At 38.6% G+C, this 21,317-nt stretch overlaps 3 protein-coding genes across 4 annotated transcripts in view; 1 reads left to right on the forward strand and 2 right to left on the reverse strand.

Annotated features, from left to right (window-relative positions):
- The window catches only part of LOC144000881 (glutathione S-transferase A4-like), a 6,555-nt gene extending 2,031 nt beyond the window's left edge, over positions 1 to 4,524 (forward strand). For both annotated transcript variants that reach the window (XM_077494629.1, XM_077494627.1), the window contains 3 exons: positions 3,936 to 4,071; positions 4,142 to 4,267; positions 4,338 to 4,524. In XM_077494629.1, coding sequence (XP_077350755.1) covers positions 3,936 to 4,071; positions 4,142 to 4,267; positions 4,338 to 4,475 — 400 coding nt within the window. In that variant the 3' untranslated portion in view covers positions 4,476 to 4,524. The remainder of the gene's footprint in view (positions 1 to 3,935; positions 4,072 to 4,141; positions 4,268 to 4,337) is intronic.
- tmem14a (transmembrane protein 14A) overlaps positions 1 to 6,804 on the reverse strand; it is a 16,295-nt gene extending 9,491 nt beyond the window's left edge. Inside the window, exons 1-5 of the mRNA XM_077494630.1 lie at positions 6,706 to 6,804; positions 5,615 to 5,697; positions 5,429 to 5,530; positions 5,271 to 5,358; positions 3,373 to 5,163 (exon numbers count right to left, since the gene is read on the reverse strand). Coding sequence (XP_077350756.1) covers positions 5,121 to 5,163; positions 5,271 to 5,358; positions 5,429 to 5,530; positions 5,615 to 5,690 — 309 coding nt within the window. The 5' untranslated portion in view covers positions 5,691 to 5,697; positions 6,706 to 6,804 and the 3' untranslated portion in view covers positions 3,373 to 5,120. The remainder of the gene's footprint in view (positions 1 to 3,372; positions 5,164 to 5,270; positions 5,359 to 5,428; positions 5,531 to 5,614; positions 5,698 to 6,705) is intronic.
- A 962-nt stretch (positions 6,805 to 7,766) lies between these two features.
- agpat5 (1-acylglycerol-3-phosphate O-acyltransferase 5 (lysophosphatidic acid acyltransferase, epsilon)) lies at positions 7,767 to 18,851 on the reverse strand. Its single transcript, XM_077495850.1, has 8 exons — positions 18,068 to 18,851; positions 16,680 to 16,749; positions 16,480 to 16,595; positions 16,317 to 16,406; positions 15,518 to 15,608; positions 13,999 to 14,160; positions 11,849 to 11,972; positions 7,767 to 10,065 (listed from the first exon to the last, which is right to left on the reverse strand). Exons 1-8 carry the CDS (start codon positions 18,284 to 18,286, stop codon positions 9,840 to 9,842), a joined length of 1,098 nt encoding a protein of 365 aa, XP_077351976.1. The 5' UTR covers positions 18,287 to 18,851; the 3' UTR covers positions 7,767 to 9,839.
- Between the last annotated feature and the right edge of the window lie 2,466 nt (positions 18,852 to 21,317).

Consider the following 21,317-nt stretch of genomic DNA (forward strand, 5'->3'; position numbering starts at 1 on the left):
CTCTCTCACTATGCTGGCCCGTTATGTTATACACCGTTTGAAAGCTGAGTTTCTGGAGGTTTGAATAATGGCCAATATTTCAAAATACAATCATATCTGCAGGCTCAGCAAGTAAATTCAATCAAAGCTGCCACTTACCCTGCATCACCACCTCGCTTCCCAACCAAATGTCCCATTTGGTCGAAATTGGTCTAATTAATTCGAAAAGAGTCAAGTGAAAGTATTCCGGGAAAATTGTTCGCCGGCCTCCACCGATCATTTACATCCATATAGTCACGTTATTTGGTGCTGCGCACTTGCGCAGTTTCCAAATACGCACAGCGTCGACCGAGTTTGACTGTTACCTCCATCCAAGCTCCTCCGATTAGCATCGGAACACTCGTGAACACATCACTTGCGGCTTGGCTTCCGAATGACACCTTGTTGTGTCCGACAAACGTTTGTTTTTATCCGTTACAAGATCCACGCAACCCAAATGGTCGGCTTTTATCATCAAAGGGTCCCCCTCCGTCGTTACTTGCGCCAGTAACAGCTGAGCCTCTCGGCGATGCAACTTTTGAAAAGCCAAAACATCGACGTGCTGTATGGAGGCACAACACTGACAATAACATTTACAGGACGCACGTGTGACGTAGCCCGTACTCGAAGCTACCGCGAGGTGAAATGCGCCGCCGAAATGCCTTCCCCGCTCTAGAATGCCACAAGAGCGCGTCATAAAGCGGCATATATCTTTGATGCGGATCAAAAATAATGTCTAAAAGTGGATATTGTCTCTCAAATATGGCTACAATAAAAAATAGTGACAAATGAAAATATATATATTTTTTTATCAGACTTGACTTGGGCTTTCAAGGGTCACCCAAAATACACTTTATGTTTAGATAAACCCCCGTTTTGGAAATGCTCATTTTCTGTCCTATTGTCAAACTTGAACTGGAATTAAGACCTCAAGATTTGATCCTGTAGTGTTTTCAAGTCCTTTCTACTAACTATACTAAATTCATTTTCAAACTGCGGTCAGGCCAGCCGCCACTCGAAAAGACGAAGTCAAGCCAGCCGCCCCAACGATTGTTAATACTGTGCATTACGGTAACGTGCCGACGTGCCCCTGCGTTGGCCACCTTCAAAATAAAAGCTGAGCAACACCTGGTTTATGGTTTAAAATAAAGAATCATAAAAAAACAACGGTTTGTTATTCCAGAACCAGACCTGTTCTGAGGGACACTACACCACCCCAGGTATCCAACCAAAGTACTTTCAACAAAATCTGATGTTGCATTTCAAAATAAAACTGTTTTGAAAAAATTATTTTTCGACATTAATCCCTGATTTCAAAAAATCATTAAAAATTCATGGTTTGTTATCCCAGGACCAGACCAGTTCTAAGGGACACTACAGCACCCCAGGTATCCAACCAAAGTACTTTGAACAAAATCTGATGTTGCATTTCAAAATAAAACTCATTTGAAAAGTTACATCTCGACTATAATCCCTGATTTCAAAAAATCATTAAAAATTCATGGTTTGTTATCCCAGGACCAGACCAGTTCTGAGGGACACTACACCACCCCAGGTATCCAACCTAACTACTTTGAACAAAATCTGATGTTGCATTTCAAAATAGAACTCATTTGAAAATTGAAATCTCGACATTAATCCCTGATTTCAAAAAATCATTAAAAATTCATGGTTTGTTATCCCAGGACCAGACCAGTTCTAAGGGACACTACACCACCCCAGGTATCCAACCAAAGGACTTTAAACAAAATCTGATGTTGCATTTCAATATAAAACTCATTTGAAAATTTAAATCTCGACTATTATTGCTGATTTCAAAAATTTTGAAATGCAACATCAGATTTTGTTCAAAGTACTTTGGTTGGATACCTGGGGTGGTGTAGTGTCCCTCAGAACTGGTCTGGTCCTGGGATAACAAACCATGCATTTTTAATGATTTTTTTAAATCAGCAATAATAGTCGAGATTTCAATTTTCAAATGAGTTTTATTTTGAAATGCAACATCAGATTTTGTTCAAAGTACTTTGGCTGGATACCTGGGATGGTGTCGTGTCCCTTAGAACTGGTCTGGTCCTGGGATAACAAACCATGAATTTTTAATGATTTTTTGAAATCAGGGATTATAGTCGAGATTTCAATTTTCAAATGAGTTTTATTTTGAAATGCAACATCAGATTTTGTTCAAAGTAGGTTGGCTGGATACCTGGGATGCTGTAGTGTCCATCAGAACTGGTCAGGTCCTGGGATAACAAACCATGAATTTTTAATGATTTTTTTAAATCAGCAATAATAGTCTAGATTTTATTTTTCAAATGAGTTTTATTTTGAAATGCAACATCAGATTTTGTTCAAAGTACTTTGGCTGGATACCTGGGATGGTGTAGTGTCCCTTAGAACTGGTCTGTTCCTGGGATAACAAACCATGAATTTTTAATGATTTTTTGAAATCAACAATAATAGTCGAGATTTAAATTTTCAAATGGGTTTTATTTTGAAATGCAACATCAGATTTTGTTCAAAGTACTTTGGCTGGATACCTGGGATGGTGTCGTGTCCCTTAGAACTGGTCTGGTCCTGGGATAACAAACCATGAATTTTTAATGATTTTTTGAAATCAGGGATTATAGTCGAGATTGCAATGTTCAAATGAGTTTTATTTTGAAATGCAACATCAGATTTTGTTGAAAGTACTTTGGCTGGATACCTGGGGTGGTGTAGTGTCCCCTAGAACTGGTCTGGTACTGGAATAACAAACCATTATTTTTTTTATGATTCTTTATTTTAAACCCTAAACCAGGTGTTGAACATCTTTTATTTTGAAGGTGGCCAGCGCAGGGGCACGTCGGCATGTTACCGTAATGCACAGTATTAACAATCGTTGGGGCGGCTGGCTTGACTTCGTCTTTTCGAGTGGCGGCTGGCTTGACCGCAGTATTTTACTGCCAGATTTTGTTTGTATTCGAACTTCCATTACTCAGTGCCAAGTAGCACTTGAACAGATTCTGACTGAGAGGAAAACTCAGTGTTATATTCAAAAAGAGACTAAAACTATGCTGATAGTCCAAATGGTTCAAGAACAGCTTCAAATTTACCTTTGATGCACCTTTTTTTTCAGACGTTCTCGGCAAAAAATTGCAGGAATGGTAAGGGCAATATCGCATATGATGTATTATTTATAGTTAAAAACTGAAAACAAATTATGATTTAATTAATCATCTTTGCCTTTCAACCACCACAAATAGTTCCGCAGAGTGGCGTACGTGAGCCCGAGTTCTAACGACATGCTAGCTAAAGTGTCAGCGTCAATATTAAAAAATAAATGAATAAATAAATAAAAACTAAAAGTGTCCGTACCGGCTCTCTGCGGTGGTGACGTTTCCATCTTGCCGTTCTTCTCATCTGACGACCATTCACGCATGAAATAAATTCTTACCTTTCTGGAAATATTTTAATTTTTGTGATAAACAACCGACAGTAATGTTAAATAACTACTGCCATTAAAGTCGTAGGCCAAAATAACGGCTCAACAGCTGTGAGGCGGAGTGATACGTACACGAAATACTCTTGTCTAATCAAATTGCTTGGTCGGAACTAATTGTTATACTGTATGTTTCCCATTTTGTAAAAAAAAATATTATTGATAATAGCGAGAAATCAGGAACTCAACATTCATAAATATTTAAAATAAAGAAATAAAAAAAAAATACGTCGTTAAATATTATCCGAGAAAATGTGTTATTTCGAAAGTACTGGTAGCCTTTCACAGGAACCAGAAGCCAAGCAGTAGCTTGACCCTGTTCTCAAGTGTGATTTGTTGAAGTTAAATTGTACAAATTCCTAAGTAATTGATTTAGCAGGTTCCACTGTGTTATTGTGTGCTTCATAACAGCCAATTTAACATTGACCCTTGTCCTCAGAATCAACATGTACTCAGAAGGACTGATGGACCTCATGGAGATGATCATGATTCTCCCCTTCGCTCAAAATCCGACAGCCAAGCTGGAAAACATCCAAGCCAAAGCAAAGGAGCGCTACCTGCCCGTGTTTGAAGAGGTAGCATCACAAAATACCTATGAAGTTGGCTTGCTCTAAGCTGCTGTTTAAAAGTGTGGGTTATGTGCAGCAACTGAAGGAGCACATATTCTTGGTGGGAGGTGAGCTAAGCGTTGCGGACGTGCTCCTGATGGAGTGCACACTCATGCTGGAGGAGAAGTTTGTGGGGATCCTTGCAGACTTCCGTAACATCAAGGTGGGTGTGTAAGACTTTTTATGTCAACTGTAAGTGCATGCGTGACATTCCCAGTGGTTTTTCCTCGCAGTCTTTTCAGGGCCGCATGTCGAAAAACGAGGCCATCTCCAGATTCCTGCAGCCGGGAAGCAATAGGAAGTCTCAGCCCGATGATGTTTACGTCAAAACTGTCAAGGAGGTCTTCAATTTAAACATATCATTTCCATAAAACACAATCAACTTATTAAATGATGTTGAAAGTCAGAGGTGAATCACAATGCGATGTGATGTGATTATTCTCTATTCAAACATTTGCACCATTTATTGATTTCAAGATTTAACTAAACCAATTATGCTGCTGCTCTTTGTTCAGTCTTTCTGTTGGTCCATTAGGAAATCAGTGTCAGTTACCTCTGTAATATATATGACAATCATTGAAGTCAGTATTCACTCAGATATTTTCTTATCTGTCCAAAATATAAATGTGAATTGTCCACTTACAATAATGCTGTAAAACTGGTCTGCCAAACTTTTTTTTCCCCCTATCACTGAGGGCCTTCGTACATATCAACTAATAAAAATATCACAAAACAATCAAACAAATGAATATATTTCTTTATCATAAGCATGTGTCAGTTACTTTTTTTTTTTTTTTAGTGTTTTATTTGTCTTTTGTATTGAGGGCCAAGAACAAATGCTTTCCCTGTAGTCCCCAGTCCTGATCTAGCATCTTGCACACCACAAAGGGAGACAAAATAGCTGCTTGGAATTCGAAGTGGTAATAAAGTAAAAAAAAAAAAAAAAAAGACTTATGTAATCAAAATCAATTTCGGAATTCATGTATCATGCCAGCATGCTTGTCCACGTCTCATCTTCACACCACCATCCGAAGCAAAAGCCGGAACACCATCAACAAACTGCAAGAAAAAGCATCCGCCATCGTACAAACACAATTTGTGCAGACCTTGGAACCAGTCAGACATTTTTACGTGTTTTATGGATCACAACAGAGTTTAGCACCGACCTTAGAACCGTCATAATTCCAGCTGGCACCAGTTTGCCTGAGTTCTTGTACCTGGTCCCCATCACCACTGCAAGGAGCCCGGAAGCGACTGAAAACAACACAATGGAGGCAAAATTGAGCGCTTGAATGCCCCATGAATTTTTCCACCTGATACTTACACAGCAACACCTTGATGTCAGTGGGCTTGTTGGAAATGTTGTAGGCACCATAAGCAGACAGTCCACCAAAGACCAAGCCGGCCATCAGAGACATGACGCTGCCTTAAAAAGACACACTACGATGATTTATGACTTGTTTGTTTTTTTCAGGCGTCAGATACGATGACACTGCTTACTACTGTCAACCTTTTCTCTTGTATCCCATATATCCTCCCAGCAAGATGGCTGCAGCATAGCTGTATCCAATCCAGTCGAATGCCATTGAAGAGCTGCACACACAGTTCAGTTTGAATCGTTTTAATAATTAGAATGAATCTTGTAGTTCTGCATACAGCCTTTTTTTTTTTTTTTTTTTTTTAAATCCAGTGCAGTAGGCCTTTTTTCTTTTCTTTTTTTTTTTTTAACTTTTCGGGTACGGTACATTTATATTTTCCAACTACAGTTTATTTGTATTTAACTTTTAAGTGTGAGTACTCTATACATTTGTATTAAACCTTTTAAGCACTGATTTCTGATGATGATTCGGGATGTGTCAAGCTGCAGCAGTATACCGCCACCTACTGCCGAGGACTCGGTAGGACTTACTTGATGTCAGATTTTTTATTTATTTATTATTATTATTATTATTTGCCTTAAATTTAGTGGCTTGTATCAGTAGCCTCCATGAGTACCAAACACTTTGCTGGTATAAATGTAAATTAAAAAAAAAAAAAAGATTTGTCGTGCAAGATCAACACCGATTTCAATGTAAACAACGTGAGACAAGGGTGCAGCAAATACATAATGACGTAAGGAAACAGATGTAGCCTACCTAAAACAAGGTAAACAATTACAATGTTGAATAAACAGGTCTTAAAACTACGATTTAAAACTTAAAATAAACAAGTTCTCTTAATCCGAACAATTTACCCTTAGTTTATGTTATTGTTCAAACTCAACACTCCAGGCTCTGTTGAATGTTGCGCTTAGAGGCCTACTTAGTGGTCAAGGGGGTCCCATGCAGGTGCTCAATTCATGTTGACCTTGGGCCGGCTCTGCAATGTTTGACATTAACGTACCATATTACAGTGTACATAAAGTCCAGTAGACAGTACTTTTACAAATGTCTTTTAGTAAGTGACACTTTCTCCAATTAGCCACTAGATGTCGCTGTTGACTGAACAAAGCGATGCACAATCAATGCATTATCTGTACTGTCTTAAAAACCACATACCGAATATTAAGGATGTTAAAGTCTTGTATATCAAAGTGCGTTTACAGGCCTTATGAGAACATACCTTGCGTTTAAACGGCGTAAAAGTCCAGGAAAAAGCTCCTACTCGACAACACTTCCTTGTACTTCCAAACACAATCGCACGCATGCGCCGTATAGTCCGTGTAACGTTCAAATGCCGAAGTAGAAACTGGGCATTATCAAAACTTTTCCGCAACAAGTCGTATTAAATGTACTGTTTTTATGTACTATAAAAAAGTACTACTTTCATTGGTTAACTTACTGAAACTGTTTAAAAGACTCTCTACCTTGTCGAAGGCCCTAGGGTTTCATTGTAAATTAAAATATCCCAAACACTAGGGAAAACGTGAGGTGTGTAGACTTTTTAAAACTGTGTTTTCGTTTCACTATTCATTACTTCAAACAAATCAAATAAGCTATTGAAACTTAACAATCAATAACTAATAAGTATAAAATGAGTTTCAATTAACGTACTTTGGCAGGAAACTGCTAAATCTATGCAAAATTTATTACTGGTCTATGCTATTTTGCGTGCAGAGAACATGGGTTCCTACTGAGTGTGAAAGTGAGTCTAAAGGGACCCAAATGGTGAAATGGCCCCTGATGAGCAAGTTTCTTTTTAACAATGCGACTGCCTATTGCATTCCTGAAAAACAGGAAAAAGTAAAAAAACAAAAACATCTATTTTCTCTACCATAAGGCACATATAACTATTTACATTGTTACATCACAATATTGTATGAACAATTTAGTCATGTTTTCAAATGTGGGAGGAAGTGGAATACCCAGAGAAAGAACATGTGAATGCCATGCAAGAAGGCTGGAGCTGAGATTCAAACCCAGAAGCTCTGAAATTTGAAGCAGACATACTTGTATGCCATGCTGCCCTCAGAATAATTTGTGTTCCTTAATGCAAATGAACAAGAAAAGCTAAAAAGTTAATGGTGCATAGTGAAATGGTGCATTTAACGAAATGTCTTCAGAGGGCAGAAACACAAACTAACTCATCAGTCCAGCCAGCTGAGACAGGCAATGCAGAAATGGGAAGAAAAAAAGTGACCATCTGGCACTTTTGCTCACAAATACGCACTCACAACGCGACTCTTTCCAAGAAAAAAAAGAAAAGAACTTTATTTCTCTCATGTTGTATACCCATACAACAGTTTAAATCAACATTTAGTCCAAACCTGTAAATCATATCGCATTTCCGAGCAAAATAAGCCACAATGAGTGTAGACTGTGAGCGCACAGGGCCGCTGAACACCTCTGTGACGTCAACACTGCAAAGAGCCGCTGAGGTCCTTCGGGTGAGGGAGGGACGAGAACCCGCTCCTCCAAAGAGAAGGCACACGTTTGCGCAAAGAGTTGGCATTTTTAAATGCTGTCTACAGAAAACAATTCCTGACAGGATAATAGTTCTTAGAAAATATGTTGAAAAGGTCATATATAGGAACAAGGAAGATGACTGAACTGAGTGAGGTATTGTAGCACAGTGTAAAAACATGAAATCTACCTTAAAATAGACCTCTGACTAAGTCTGGGACTGCAAATGTGCAAAGTGAATTGTGGGAAAAGGAGCTACAGTAGACCATGATGACAACAATTCACAGACAGTGCTTTTTACAATACAGACATGTATAATACAAATGGCTTCGAGTTTGCATGGCTTTGTAAGCTTTTTCTTTGCTTTAAGCAAGGTAGAACTTTTCATGTCAGGAGTAACATGGACACAAAACAAGAGTATAAACGCAATATAGATTCAAGACAAATGACAGGGCTGGCATTGTTAAATTATTGCTCAACATAAAACACAGAGAACATTGTGGCAAAGATCAACAGGTTTGGCTTTCCCCCCCCTCTTTTAAAGCCATATTTTACTGTAGTAAAGTGGAGGGTACACTTTTTTCCTACTGTTTATTTCTAAATCTCTCAGAGGGTTATATTAAATTTATGCACATACATGATGCAACAATCAAATGTTATATTTTAAGGAACATTTTTTTTAACTGCTCCTCTGAGTTTTTAAGTTTTATTTATTTATTTTTTGCATGTCAGGCCAGAACATATGTATATAACAGTGAGCCAATTTACGTGGTGACATGCATTCATAAGTGCCATTAATTGTCGTCTTCGAGTTGGTAAACAACATAATGCATACATCTTCCAACGGCTATTTTTCAACATTCATAATGACTATTAAAAACAAATATTGATGCTCTATTAATGTAAAAAGTGCAGCAGGTGTGAGACTGATAAAACCCTCCTGAGTATTGCAAACTACAATTGTGTTGCACTCATCGCACAGACTCACAAACAAATTAATTTGAATGTTTGGTGGAACCCCCAAAGAAGAACACACCATGCACCATGAATCAATTTTTTTCCAGAACGTATCCTCATTGGAGGTACGGGTGAGAGACAGCGTACTGTACACCCCGGACTGTTTTTTTTATTTTTTATTTTATTTTAAACTTTGACAAGGTGTTAGCACTTTATATTTTTATGACAATTAACGAGGGTAACGTGTTACTTAAAACATTACTGTGTTGCTAGTTCCTAAAGGTTTGCTGATGGTGACGGTGCTATAGCAATAAATTCACCCGAACAACACAGAACGGCGTTGGACTTTGGAGGTTCCACAAAACGGTCAACAAGAAGAGCAGAACAAACTCTGTGCAAATTAGGAATGTGGCACTTTGCATACAGATTCCCGAAACCTCATTCATCAATGACATGAATTACGTCAGTTTAAATTTGCCTGAAGTATCAAAGATAAATATCATGGGTAGAAATTGGCCAATGTCTGCTGGAACAATGAGGAGCATGCGAGGATACACGTTTGGCTGATGAGAGCGAATTGGGAAGACGGGGACAAATGTGGTGGGTTGATTATACGACTATTTTTAGCTCGTCTGAGGAATTTCATGTTGTTTCTTTTGAACAAATCCACTGTCGTTTCCCCAAAGCCTGATAATTGCGGGAAACATGTAGTAGCAGCACAAGAGGAATAATTCTTTGCATGAGTTCAGCACAGTGAGCCACATGTGGTGTGGTGCGGGCGTGTGCGCCGACTGCGTGTTTGTACCGTACGTACCGCAGCGTTCAGCTTCTATGACACAACCTGTGTGGGAATACTGAAACATGGCACGGCTTTTTGTGCGTCTTCTGGGCCGTGCGTTAAGGAAGCAAATTGACCCACAGCCAACCTAGAAGAGTCCCGTACACCCAGGTCCTCCAGTACACCTTCCTGCCGGTGTCAGTCAGCAGCAGCGGCAGCGTCAGGCCCCCCAAGATGAGCACGGCCGGGAGGGTTTTGGAGAGTCCCAGGCGTGAGCGTCTGCCCTCCCCGGGGAAGCTGCATAGTTTGCCTCCGTCATCACGCTCGTAGAAATCCGCCAGCAGCCTTTGAAAGGAGAGACACGTCTGTGAGGAATAATTCTTCCGAGTACAAAAGAAGCTGCAATTTAACACTTCAAAATGCCTTCTAATCATTATATTGAACCAGCAGCATTTGCACATCTCGTGATTATGATGCATGCATTATTCACGGTTGATAAAACATTCCGGGATGCACCCATCTATCTGATCTGCATAAATGATGGAATGGCTTGTTACCATGCAGCCAATTTCTCCAAGTAACTTTTGTTGCATCTCATCTGGTTTATTTGATTATGTTCCATTTTCATTACATTGTATGCCTTTTCAATCAATTTTTCTGCTGTAAACAGCACATTTTTGCACTGTGGGTTCCATCCATGCATATTCTATAGCATTTTGTCAACATTAGGCTCCTTGCTGAGTTTAGGGAGTTTTGGGGTGCAAGTTCTTCCTGCACTGGTCGCCAGTCAATCGCTGCCGGACATGCACACTAATGGACAATTTGGTGACTTCAAATGCCGGAACTGAGATTTGAAGCAGAGAACTTCAGGGAAACGTGCTAATTACTTGTCCACTGTGTAGCTCTACTATGGGATACTACAAAGCCATTTTCAACATTTAAGATTGGATCGGTCAATAATTTGAATAAGTAAAACCTACACGTGCAGACTAACCAATAGTATAGATTTGTGTAGAAAAAAAAGTAAGGAAATTACAAAATTGTGACAGCAATATGTAAAACTGTTCATTTTTTATTTTTTTTTTTTTAAATTGTATAATTTCGCACAAATTTACTTCAAGTCTAGGACAGATACGACCTCAGCAGACAGCTTATCCCCAGTACTTTGTCCGATGTCATTTGTGCAGAAGAGCGACATAAAAATGTGAGAAAAACAAACGGTTTCCATTTTGTGCTTCAATTCTATAGAACACACTAATGATTTCACTTCAAGCAGTGTCCTATTCCGTCCCTCACAGCACTTTACCAGAATGTTAAGATTACTTCCTAGAAGAGGTGAAAGTAAAAAGTACTTTGAAGTTGGAGAAGATGAGGCGCACTCTCCATTGCTCGGAGGTAAAATTCTCTGCAATTTGTGTCAGGTCATCACAGATGCTGTCAAGCCCCTCCTGCACTCCAAATGGTCAGCTTCAAATTTTAGACATGTGGCAAATGATAGCTGTGCAGTTATGTGTGGACCAGGAAATTATTTGATAATTTTTATTTAACAATAATTTATTTTACGTTTCTGCTGAAATGAATGCTTGCTTAGTGTTGATTTTATTGAGTAGAAAAACAAATCAATCATGAATTAAAAATTACAGTGCAGACGCCAATATTAGCAAGTTTTTACAGATAGGCTAAAACTAGATGTGCCCATTTTTACAATGACCTGTCAACAACGAGTTTGTTTTTCCTCTTCTGCTTGCTTGGGTTTAAATTGAGGAAAAAGTCCCCTGAAATATTTTTTGCAAAGCCTGTTCAGGATCTGGTCAGGCAAGGTGACTCTGCCAATATTATGCATTTTAGGTGGCGCTCTGTTGTGATGTATTCAAAGAAATTGTCACCGCTGTATTTTATACATCACACCAGACAGATAAATAGCTTCATTTTCAATGGTCGTGCAGCCAATTTGTAATATGTAGAGTATTTGATTCAAGTTAGTACTGTGTTGTGTTTGTGCTTTTGCGTGATGTTGTATTTGTGTTGACGGTGACGTCAGTCGAGCAGGACGGGATGTTTCAATGAGGGAGCGTGCGAGCAAAACATGACTGCTGGTTTGCTTATTGATTGAATTCTCCGCACGTACCGGTCCTTGATTTCAAAGCGCTCGTGCAGCCACCTGCGGAAGAAGAGCGGCTCGGGAGGAATTTCCTTGACATCCACACGCTCAAAGTGGATGTGGACTCTCGGACATTCTTTGCACAGGAATTCTGCAAAGCAAAAAAAAAGCCCAAAACAATAATAAGGAGACTAAACAAAAACAGGAAGAGGCTTTCAGCAAAGCCGCACGTAAAGACGAAGAGTGAGTCAGTTGCGTTTGCGTGCAGTATGGTTGGGCACCATGTGGTGCTACACGCGGTAAAAGGAGAACAATCAAAGTTGGATTAGCCTAACTGAAGAAGTAGTGTATTGAATCACATCTCCAGCCAGGCACTCGTCACCTGGGAAATCATGATAGAACGACAAAGGAAATAGGCTCTTAACAGCTTAAAAGAGGGGCAAGTTTCATCTAGATTCAGAACTCCCTCTGGATCCAAAAGGGAACAAATGTAATACAGAAGCACAAAAAAATGACTAGTTAATCTGATGTGAGATGTGATAGCGCTACAAGTGTCTGAACATGCTAAATGGGATTTCTGTATAGCAGTACTTTTACTTCAGAATCAGGTCCAGATTTGTGGACATCACGGAACATCAAAGTTAATGACCCTTCTACAATTGCAATCGTCTACTATAAATATAATATAATATAATATATATATATATATATATATATATATATATATATATAACTGTCCCTATATAAAATATTGAGGGGGTGGAGGAATCACAATTAGATTATTTTCCTAAATCATTCACCCCTCGGCGGATGTGCTAAGTGTGCATGTATTATTTTCTTTAGAATCAATGTGTGTGGTGGTGCTCAGCAGTCAAGTCACTGTGTTGCCCCTCATCCAAATCAGGTATGAGATATTTAAGATTTCTTAACAAGAAAAAAAATCTAGGTTGACTCATATATAGACAACGATAAACAACAATAAAGTCATTCTTTTAAGTCAACTAATATAATTCGAAACAACACAGAAGGCACCAGGAGCGACTAGGCAAGTGTGAACGTTCAAGGCGACACGTGAACCCCCTGAGAATTTAAACTTCCTGTTTCCACAACATCCAATCGCATCCGGAAAACTTGGTGCAGCGGCCAAGAGGGGAAACCTCGTTGAAGTCAACAGCAGAAAACAGTTTTATTTCCAGCCTGACATGAAATATGGAGTGTGAATAAACATTGGCAGCTCAGTGAGAGTGAAAAAAAAAAATTCTTGGACTCGGACTTCCTTGCTTTCATGGGGGGAGATATCGTGTATTTTTTAGTTGTTCGGGCTACTGACTTATTCAAAGCGTGTTGGCCATTGTGAAATGACTGTGAAAGCGGTATAACCCACAAAATTCAACCAGTATCAGAAGGAGCAGTTCTGCCAAAATGTCCATTGACATAAAAACTTTGAATGTAAATTTTATCACTTATTTTTAAATTGTAAACATATTTGGAAGTAAAAAAATAATAATAATAAGATTGTTTATTATTTGATTACACCTCTCCTAAGTCATGAGTACGCACTCACACACTCAAACGACCAAAGTCACCTTCACCCCATGACATCAGGAAGTGCGTGAGGAGAAAGAAGGTTCACCGTCTTAGATCTTTTTTGACGCTGTTTATTCCTGACAGTGAGGGGATGTTTTTTTCTAAACACCGCTAGAGCACTCGCTGAATCACTGCGAAACGCAATAATGAGAAAATTCAAAACAGGGAGTCAAGCTGTTTACAGGAAGCCACCCAATGGCAGTAGGTAATTTTGGCTTTGTGATTAATTCCTGAGGGTCTTGTTAGAATGTTGAACATTGCCGAATCAATCGTGCAACAACCTGTGTGATTATGGAAAAACTGATTAACAAAGAATTCTTGGCAGCTGTTTGTTTCTAACAACTTTAAAAGTGGCTGTGAAAATGAGTGTGTATCCTATAATAACCAGTATTTACAAAACTTTCCATACTTTGAGATATCCAGTAATGATTTTGAAAAGAAATTACAGAAAAAATGAGTAATTAAACATAAAAGTAAGGTCAGTGATGTCTCATTAAAGAGAAAAGACTGAAAACTTGAATTCCATAGCTGCTTGAATAACTATAGAACAATTAGATCAATCGAAGATGATGAGAATCAATACACTGTACCTGGCATTGAAGGCGCTGGTTTTCTTTGGCGGCCAGTGCCAAGCGTTCCCTCATAGGCCACCGTGATGTCATACACTGCATCCAAGTGGCCCCTCATGGTCTCGAGGGCGATGTGAGAAGCTTTCATTCGGGGCGTTAGTGTATGGCGCAGAACAGCCAGCCCTATAGAAAATCAACATTTACTTCAATATGGTTTGTTTGGAATTTCTTGCAGTAGATCAAAAATTAGGGCTGCACGATGATGAAGAAAGTATTAATCACGAATAATTTGGTAATAATTGAAATCACAATTAGGACAATCAAGAAAAATGTTTTAACATGTAAAATATATTAAGACAAATATATTTCTTTGTAACACAATAATTACTCAAGTTCCTTTTGGACCAAACAAGATTTATTAAATTAGTCATTTTAAAATAAAAAAAAATAAATTAAAAAAAAGGTGCAAATCTCTAAATGTAAACAACCCCAAAATTAGTATTAATACTCTTTTTTTATTTTTTTTTTATTTTATTATTATTATTATTTTTTTACGATTATACCGATTTTGTAATTGTGGAGTGCAATAATAGAAATTGTAATTAATTGTTGGTTAATTTTTAAGTTGTCCAAATTTAAAAACTATTTTTCCTATAGCAATGTAAGGTGTGAGGCATGATTAATCTGTAACAAGTCCAGGGTGTCCAGTCCGTCTCTTTACCATTCTGTAGCTGCATCAAGAAAGTGTTTTTTTTTTTTTTTTTGAGGTTACAGAATTTTTCACAATTTCAAATTGCAAGACTTTTTGGGGACTTGCCTACTTAGTGTATACCACCAAAAATGGGTTTCCATGGGCGTGTTGTTTTTGTTGTTTTTCCTAAACAGGTGCTGCACAATAACTTAACGTTGTGTGTAGTCTACCAAGTACTGTTCTATTTAGCATAATGACTCGAGAACACATTAAGTCAATGAAAAGGCTAAGAGGTCAACTTACTGTACAATACCTTCAGTGTGGAAGTGGCACGCTCTTCTGCTCACTAATACCTCACTAATGGCACATAATGTCGTGTGCATGTCAGTTCCTATGAGTGAGTTGGATTAATGGGGGGTCATTAAAGCTGGGGCTCAGAGATATACTTGATTTTTGCAGAGCGTGTGAACATGACCTCAGTGCCTCATCAAACAAGATCAGATGAAACACGTTAATGCCGAAAATATTTTAAGCTGAAAATATTTTAAGTCACACAAATAAAGTACCGGGAAATATATTTAATTGAACAACTTTTAAGGGCGGACTAAATTCAGTGTTGGGAGTCGGCTGCCCTACAACGGATTGTGTTGTACTGTTAAGGTTTTTACTGTAATTATTGCAGCACATTTAAAAAAAAAAAAAAAAAAAAAAAAAAAACGTTTACAGTATGGTGTGGTCAAACAGTCGCTTGCACCAATGACCAGAGCTCTTTGTCAGCTGTTTACAGACTGTGTATGTGTCATCGGCATACTGCAGTGCAGGCGTCGCGGTTTGCTGTCAAGTCAGTACCTTCTTTGGTAGAAAAGGCCTGACTGTCAGCGATAACATTCTTGAGCTCAGGATTATAGCGCGTTCCTTCCGGGAAGATGACGAGGTACATCTGTGAAAAGAGAACATGTTAAATTAAACGCTTTAACTTTTGACTCTTGGGGCAAAAAGTGGGTCGAGGAGGAAAAACATAAAGCTGATCCATTACTATTGCAAGAGCTTTTAATGTCGATTATGGTCTCCAGGGCAATTTGTGTACAATAACCCACTGATGCGTGCACGCACGCACGCACGCACGCACGCACGCACCCCCCCCCCCCCACACACACACACACACACACACACACACACACACCTAGCACACTCGAGGGGGAAAAAACAATCACAATGTTCTATGCAATGACACTAAAATGAAAATCCTTTTAGCCCAGGGGGCTTTAATAGGCAGACATTGATCAGGATGCAGAAGACTTTCCAAACAAACTCATATAATTTAACCAGCATAAATTGGTGAATATCTTTGGTTAGGTTTAGTTAGTCCTTAAAAGTCCAGCGTGGATATGAGAAATACTTAAAGCTGCCCTATGTAATAAGTTGCTCAAATCTTTACACTACCCTTTTTATTTGACAATTTACGACTGAAACATAGTAATTTTATTTTGAACATGTACTCCAACAAATAATAAAACAAGTGCAATAATGGACAAGCAGAAATACTTACAAACAAAATTAAATCATGCATAGCGTACAGTAGTTTAGTTTTTAGTTATAATTTTTTCATAATTTATCTAACTTCCAATTTTAGACATGATCAACTTACTGGTGCTCCTGACTGATTCTGAGAGACAAGCTTCTTCTTCATAGCCTGCTCGCTAAACTTGGCACTTCGTTTCACGTAGATTCCCCCATGCTGACACAAAAAGAGCAATATTATGACAACTGTGTGCAAACCTGACATAAAAGCGCTTACACAGTGGCATTACCTGAGAGAAATACCATCCGTAGAGTGGAAGCCACTTGAGTCCATCTTTGAGAACATATCTGACATGACCGAGGGCACTCTGCCTGATTGCCAACATGTCAGCAATGATCCAGTCCACTACAAAAGAAATCCAGAGACTTATTTCCAGCTGTGTGCCACATTAGATTATGTTTAAGGCACATGTATGCACACACGGTTTACCTGTACATTGATGATTGGACAGATAGATCACATTCTCCTTGTTTCTTGGTATATCTCCATATATGATGATCTAGAGATAGAGCAGATTTGTTATCCATATCAAAAGCTATTCTAATGTAAGAGAACTGACTTAACAGAAAAATACTAGGCTGGTAGAGAACTTTTTTTTTTATCCAGCATTCTTAACTCAACTCAACTTTATTTATAAAGCGTTTTAAGAACAGGCATTGCTGTATACAAAGTGTTGTACATAAACATAAATATCGGCTGTGCAGTAAAGAATAAGGTAACATTATTGAGTGTCTCAGTATCAAAAAAGTTGGATCATCATTAGCCATCTGGACAACTGACTATTTAGTGCTGTTACCTTTTTGTGTTTGTTGGTAGGATTGTTTTCCACTATTCTTGTTTGATTTACGGGGCTCTCAGATGGTGTGAGTATTTATCATCTTTGATTTGCATATTCTATGACTAGCGTGCATTTGAGTCCATCTGTTTCAGCTGTCTGACAAAAAGGAACACTAAGCAAAGATATACAATGATACAGTAAATTCTGTAGTTGCCAACTGGTTAGATGACAGTCATATAATCAAAAGGTAGCGCGTGTGCATCAGAAAAATGATTGACTTTTCTTTTTTTGGGTGACATTTCAATAATTATGTGTAAACTGCAAGATGTATCATCAATATTTACTGTATAAGCCTCCTCACTCTTTCAAAATTTAAGTGTTGATTTTTAGGAACACTTGCAGCACGGTGAACAGGTGAATCATTTATAGGAGGTCCAAATGTGTATGTGTCCTAAGATTGGCTGGCAACCTATGAGTTGTAGACTTTGCCTCATGCCAGCTAATTCAAGGATAGAAAAATGGATATGGATGTTTATTTTAAACCGTTATCATTACTGTACTCTCAGCTGGAGCCAGGATTTATTCAGCTTTTTAGTGAACAATGGAATGCACATTCTATTGCTGGCATATAATTGAGTTTGGGCTGTTTGAGAATAAACTGAAGATGCACTGATACAATAACATCTCCAACGGCTGACTGGTTAGCTGCCCATACTTGACACATGACATGTAATCAAAAATTAGATTATAGTTTCTATTACATTAGAGGTTGATTTCATTTCCCCCTCATATGATCAACTTTTCTAACTGGTTTCCTAATTAGTCAGTGTTCAAGAAGTGTTTTACTTCTACAACTATGTTTGACGGTTGGGCATTCATCAAAGGTGTGGCAAAGGAATGCAGACTTTCTTGACTGGTTTATCCTGTTTTGTTTGAAGACATGTTTTTTTGAGTTTCAATGCATTTCTAAGCATGCAACATTCATATATGTCATTACCATCAACTGTCATTTTAGTGCACAGGTATAACTCATACTTGCCTCCACTCCCGTGTAGTTCTCGAAGAAGAAGAGGACCATGCTCTGGTAGATGCAGTACAGCCTGTCGTCTAACTTGTGGTACAGTCTTGCCGGCAAAAGAGTGGCGAGGAAGCGCCATGCGCCCCATGACAGCACGTAAGCCGGAGCCGTGCCCAGCATGACGGTTGCCGGAAACCAGTACCGCAACGAGTACGTGTGCACGACGAGAGAGAGGAGCATGTTGCCACCTCACCACTCACTTTACCAACACAACAAAAGTCCCTGAATGTTTCACGACACTTGCTTCTCTCAGCCGCCACTGGCCTACTTATTAAAGCACACCTGACTACACCAATCAGCATTAGAAAGTAATTCAAGTGAGGAGAAGGCTAACTTTAACATTGTGTACATGACTTACTTAGCCGAGCCGGCTTCGATTAGTCATCTATGCTGACATACAATACTGAATAAATTATTTTTAAGTTAAATGGTTTTACGTTATAGAACTAAAACTACACCCCAGAGCACGAGAGGGTCTTCTGTACAAGTTAGTTCTAACCGTTAGCCTACTCTACAAACTGTCTCGTAAGAAAACTAGATTTAAACAAAACACTGCATTAAAACAAGATTTAGCGTAAGAGGAGAGTACAACTAGCTCGAGTGTTACTTTAGCGGTTACGAAGGGGCAAAAAATCTGAATAAAAAGTAGTTGTTCCCTCTTATCGGTTAGCTGTTAAAACCTAGCTTCTGGCAGCAAATGTCATACACACCTCCCCTACGTAACAACACTACGTAACATAGACGAACATGATTGGTCTAATCCATTAACGGGCGTTCCTAATCTTAAAGGACCATACTTGTCAATGACAGGTCATTACTTTATTCGTTTATTTTTGTTATAACCGTGAAAATTTATATAATGACTATCTTCACCTACATACTAATTTAACCATTTGTTCATAGTTCACTTAACACCAAGATCATTTTCACTCTGACAGTCTGGTTTATTTCACAATGTGGCATAATTATTCATTCATCGCTCTAAGATTGCACTAGTACAGTTTTTTTTTTTTTTTTTTATAAAAAAAAAAGACATTTTGATTAACTTCTTTCATTTCCTCCATTACAGTAAATAAGAAAACAGCTCTACCAAATATTATGAATTCATGAATATTTACTAACAATGACAAAGAACTCAGTAGGTATCTTGAACCAACACTGGTTTGGGTCAGAGAATCTGGCTCATTCACAGGCTATGAAATTGAAGAAAAACAAACAAACTGTCAAACACAACAACAAAATGCATCCCATCTCATAGTGCTGTACAACAGTTTAGACTTGTGGCTCAAAATGATTAATACTGTATATATTTGATGTGTGATAAGGTCATTACAAAAATATATTGACATTAAAAAGAAGTGAAGTGACACAGTGTTTCCCAAACAGTATTTGTATGGTGCCATATACACAACTCTTAGGTGAAATGTATTGAGACAGTATAGTTGTCCATGCATAACCACAGAGAAAAGTCACTTGGGATTTCAGAGATTTTACCATATTGAGAAAAAAAAAGGGTGCCTTGAGGCCGTTATTTTCTCAAGTGCATGTGAGGTCTCTTAGGAAAGAGGCTTTTTATTTGTCCACTACTTTTGTTTTAATATTAAATGTCTTAAAACATTTATGTCAAGTGAAAACAAAAAATCAAAACAAAACCAAATACTATGGAGAAATGCAGCAAAACAACATCTGAAGCAGAATGTGTGGAAACAAATTGTGTAGGACAATAAATTGTGTGAACAAAACCAGAAATAGACAACACAATAATGTAGCGCAAGGGTGGCCAAGTTTGTTCCTCAAGAGCCACGATCCAGTCTGTTTTCCATGTTTCTCTCCACTAACACATCTGATACATATTGAGGATCATTATCAGGCTTTTGCAAAGTTTGCTGATGAGCTGATCATTAGCATCCAACAAATTCGACATGTTAAATTGGGCGTCGGGGCATTTGATCACTGTGATTGGCTGTTAGCTAGCAAATTAGTGCACGGGGCAAGAAGAGGAAGTGACGAACGCGGATAATTAATACTGATGAGGGATCTCGGCCAATACGCCCCCCCCCCCCCCCCCCCCCCAAAAAAAAAAATGTCATAAACTTTCTCAATTTTTATCCTATTTTCAAAAGGTTTGCGTCAAAAAGATTGTATCGTAAAGCTTGCTGAAACACCTGAAAACATACAGTGGTATGAAAAAGTATCTGAACCTTTTGGAATTTCTCACATTTCTGCATAAAATCAGCATCAAACGTGATCTGATCTTTGTCAAAAACACACAGATGAAACATCAGTGTCTGCTTTAACTAAAACCACCCAAACATTTACAGGTTTTCATAATTTAATGAGGATAGCATGCAAACAATGACAGAAGGGGGAGGAATAAGTAATTGAACCCTCTGCCTAAGGATACTTAAAGAGCAATTGAAACCAATTTTTACCAAACAATTTAAGTCAGGTGTGTGCCCAATCACTGATGAGTGACTGAAAGCTTCCCTGCCCACTATAAAACACACACCTGGTCAGAATTGTCTTGATGAGAAGCATTGTCTGATGTGCACCATGACTCACTCAAAAGAGCTGTCGGAAGACCTGCAATCAAGAATTGTTGGTTTGTATAAAACTGGCAAAGGATACAAAACCATCTCTAAAAGTCTGGATGTTCATCAATCAACAGTCAGCGAAGTTGTGTACAAATGGATGCATCATGGTTTGGGGCTGTTTTGCTTCCTCAGGGCCTGGACAACTTGCAATCATTCATGGAAAAATGAATTCAAAAGTTTATCAGGATGTTTTGCAGGAAAACCTGAGGCCGTCTGTCAGACAGTTGAAGCTAAAAAGAGGATGGATGCTGCAACAAGACAATGATCCAAAACACAGAAGCAAATCGACTTCAAAATGGTTTCAGAAGAACAAAATACACGTTCTGGAGTGGCCAAGTCAAAGTCCAGACTTGAACCCCATTGAGATGCTGTGGTGTGACCTCAAGACAGCGATTCATGCCAGACATCCCAGGAATCTGACTGAACTACAGCAGTTTTGTAAAGAAGAATGGGCCAAGATCAGTCCTGATCGATGTGCCAGACTGATCTGCAGCTACAGGAAGCGTCCGGTTGAAGTTATTGCTGCCAAAGGGGGGCCACAAAATATTAAATGTGATGGTTCAGTTACTTATTCTTCCCCCCTTCTGTCATTGTTTGCATGCTATCCTTGTTCAAAT

The sequence above is a fragment of the Festucalex cinctus genome, chromosome 14, assembly GCF_051991245.1.
Source record: "Festucalex cinctus isolate MCC-2025b chromosome 14, RoL_Fcin_1.0, whole genome shotgun sequence".
Lineage (NCBI taxonomy): Eukaryota > Metazoa > Chordata > Actinopteri > Syngnathiformes > Syngnathidae > Festucalex > Festucalex cinctus.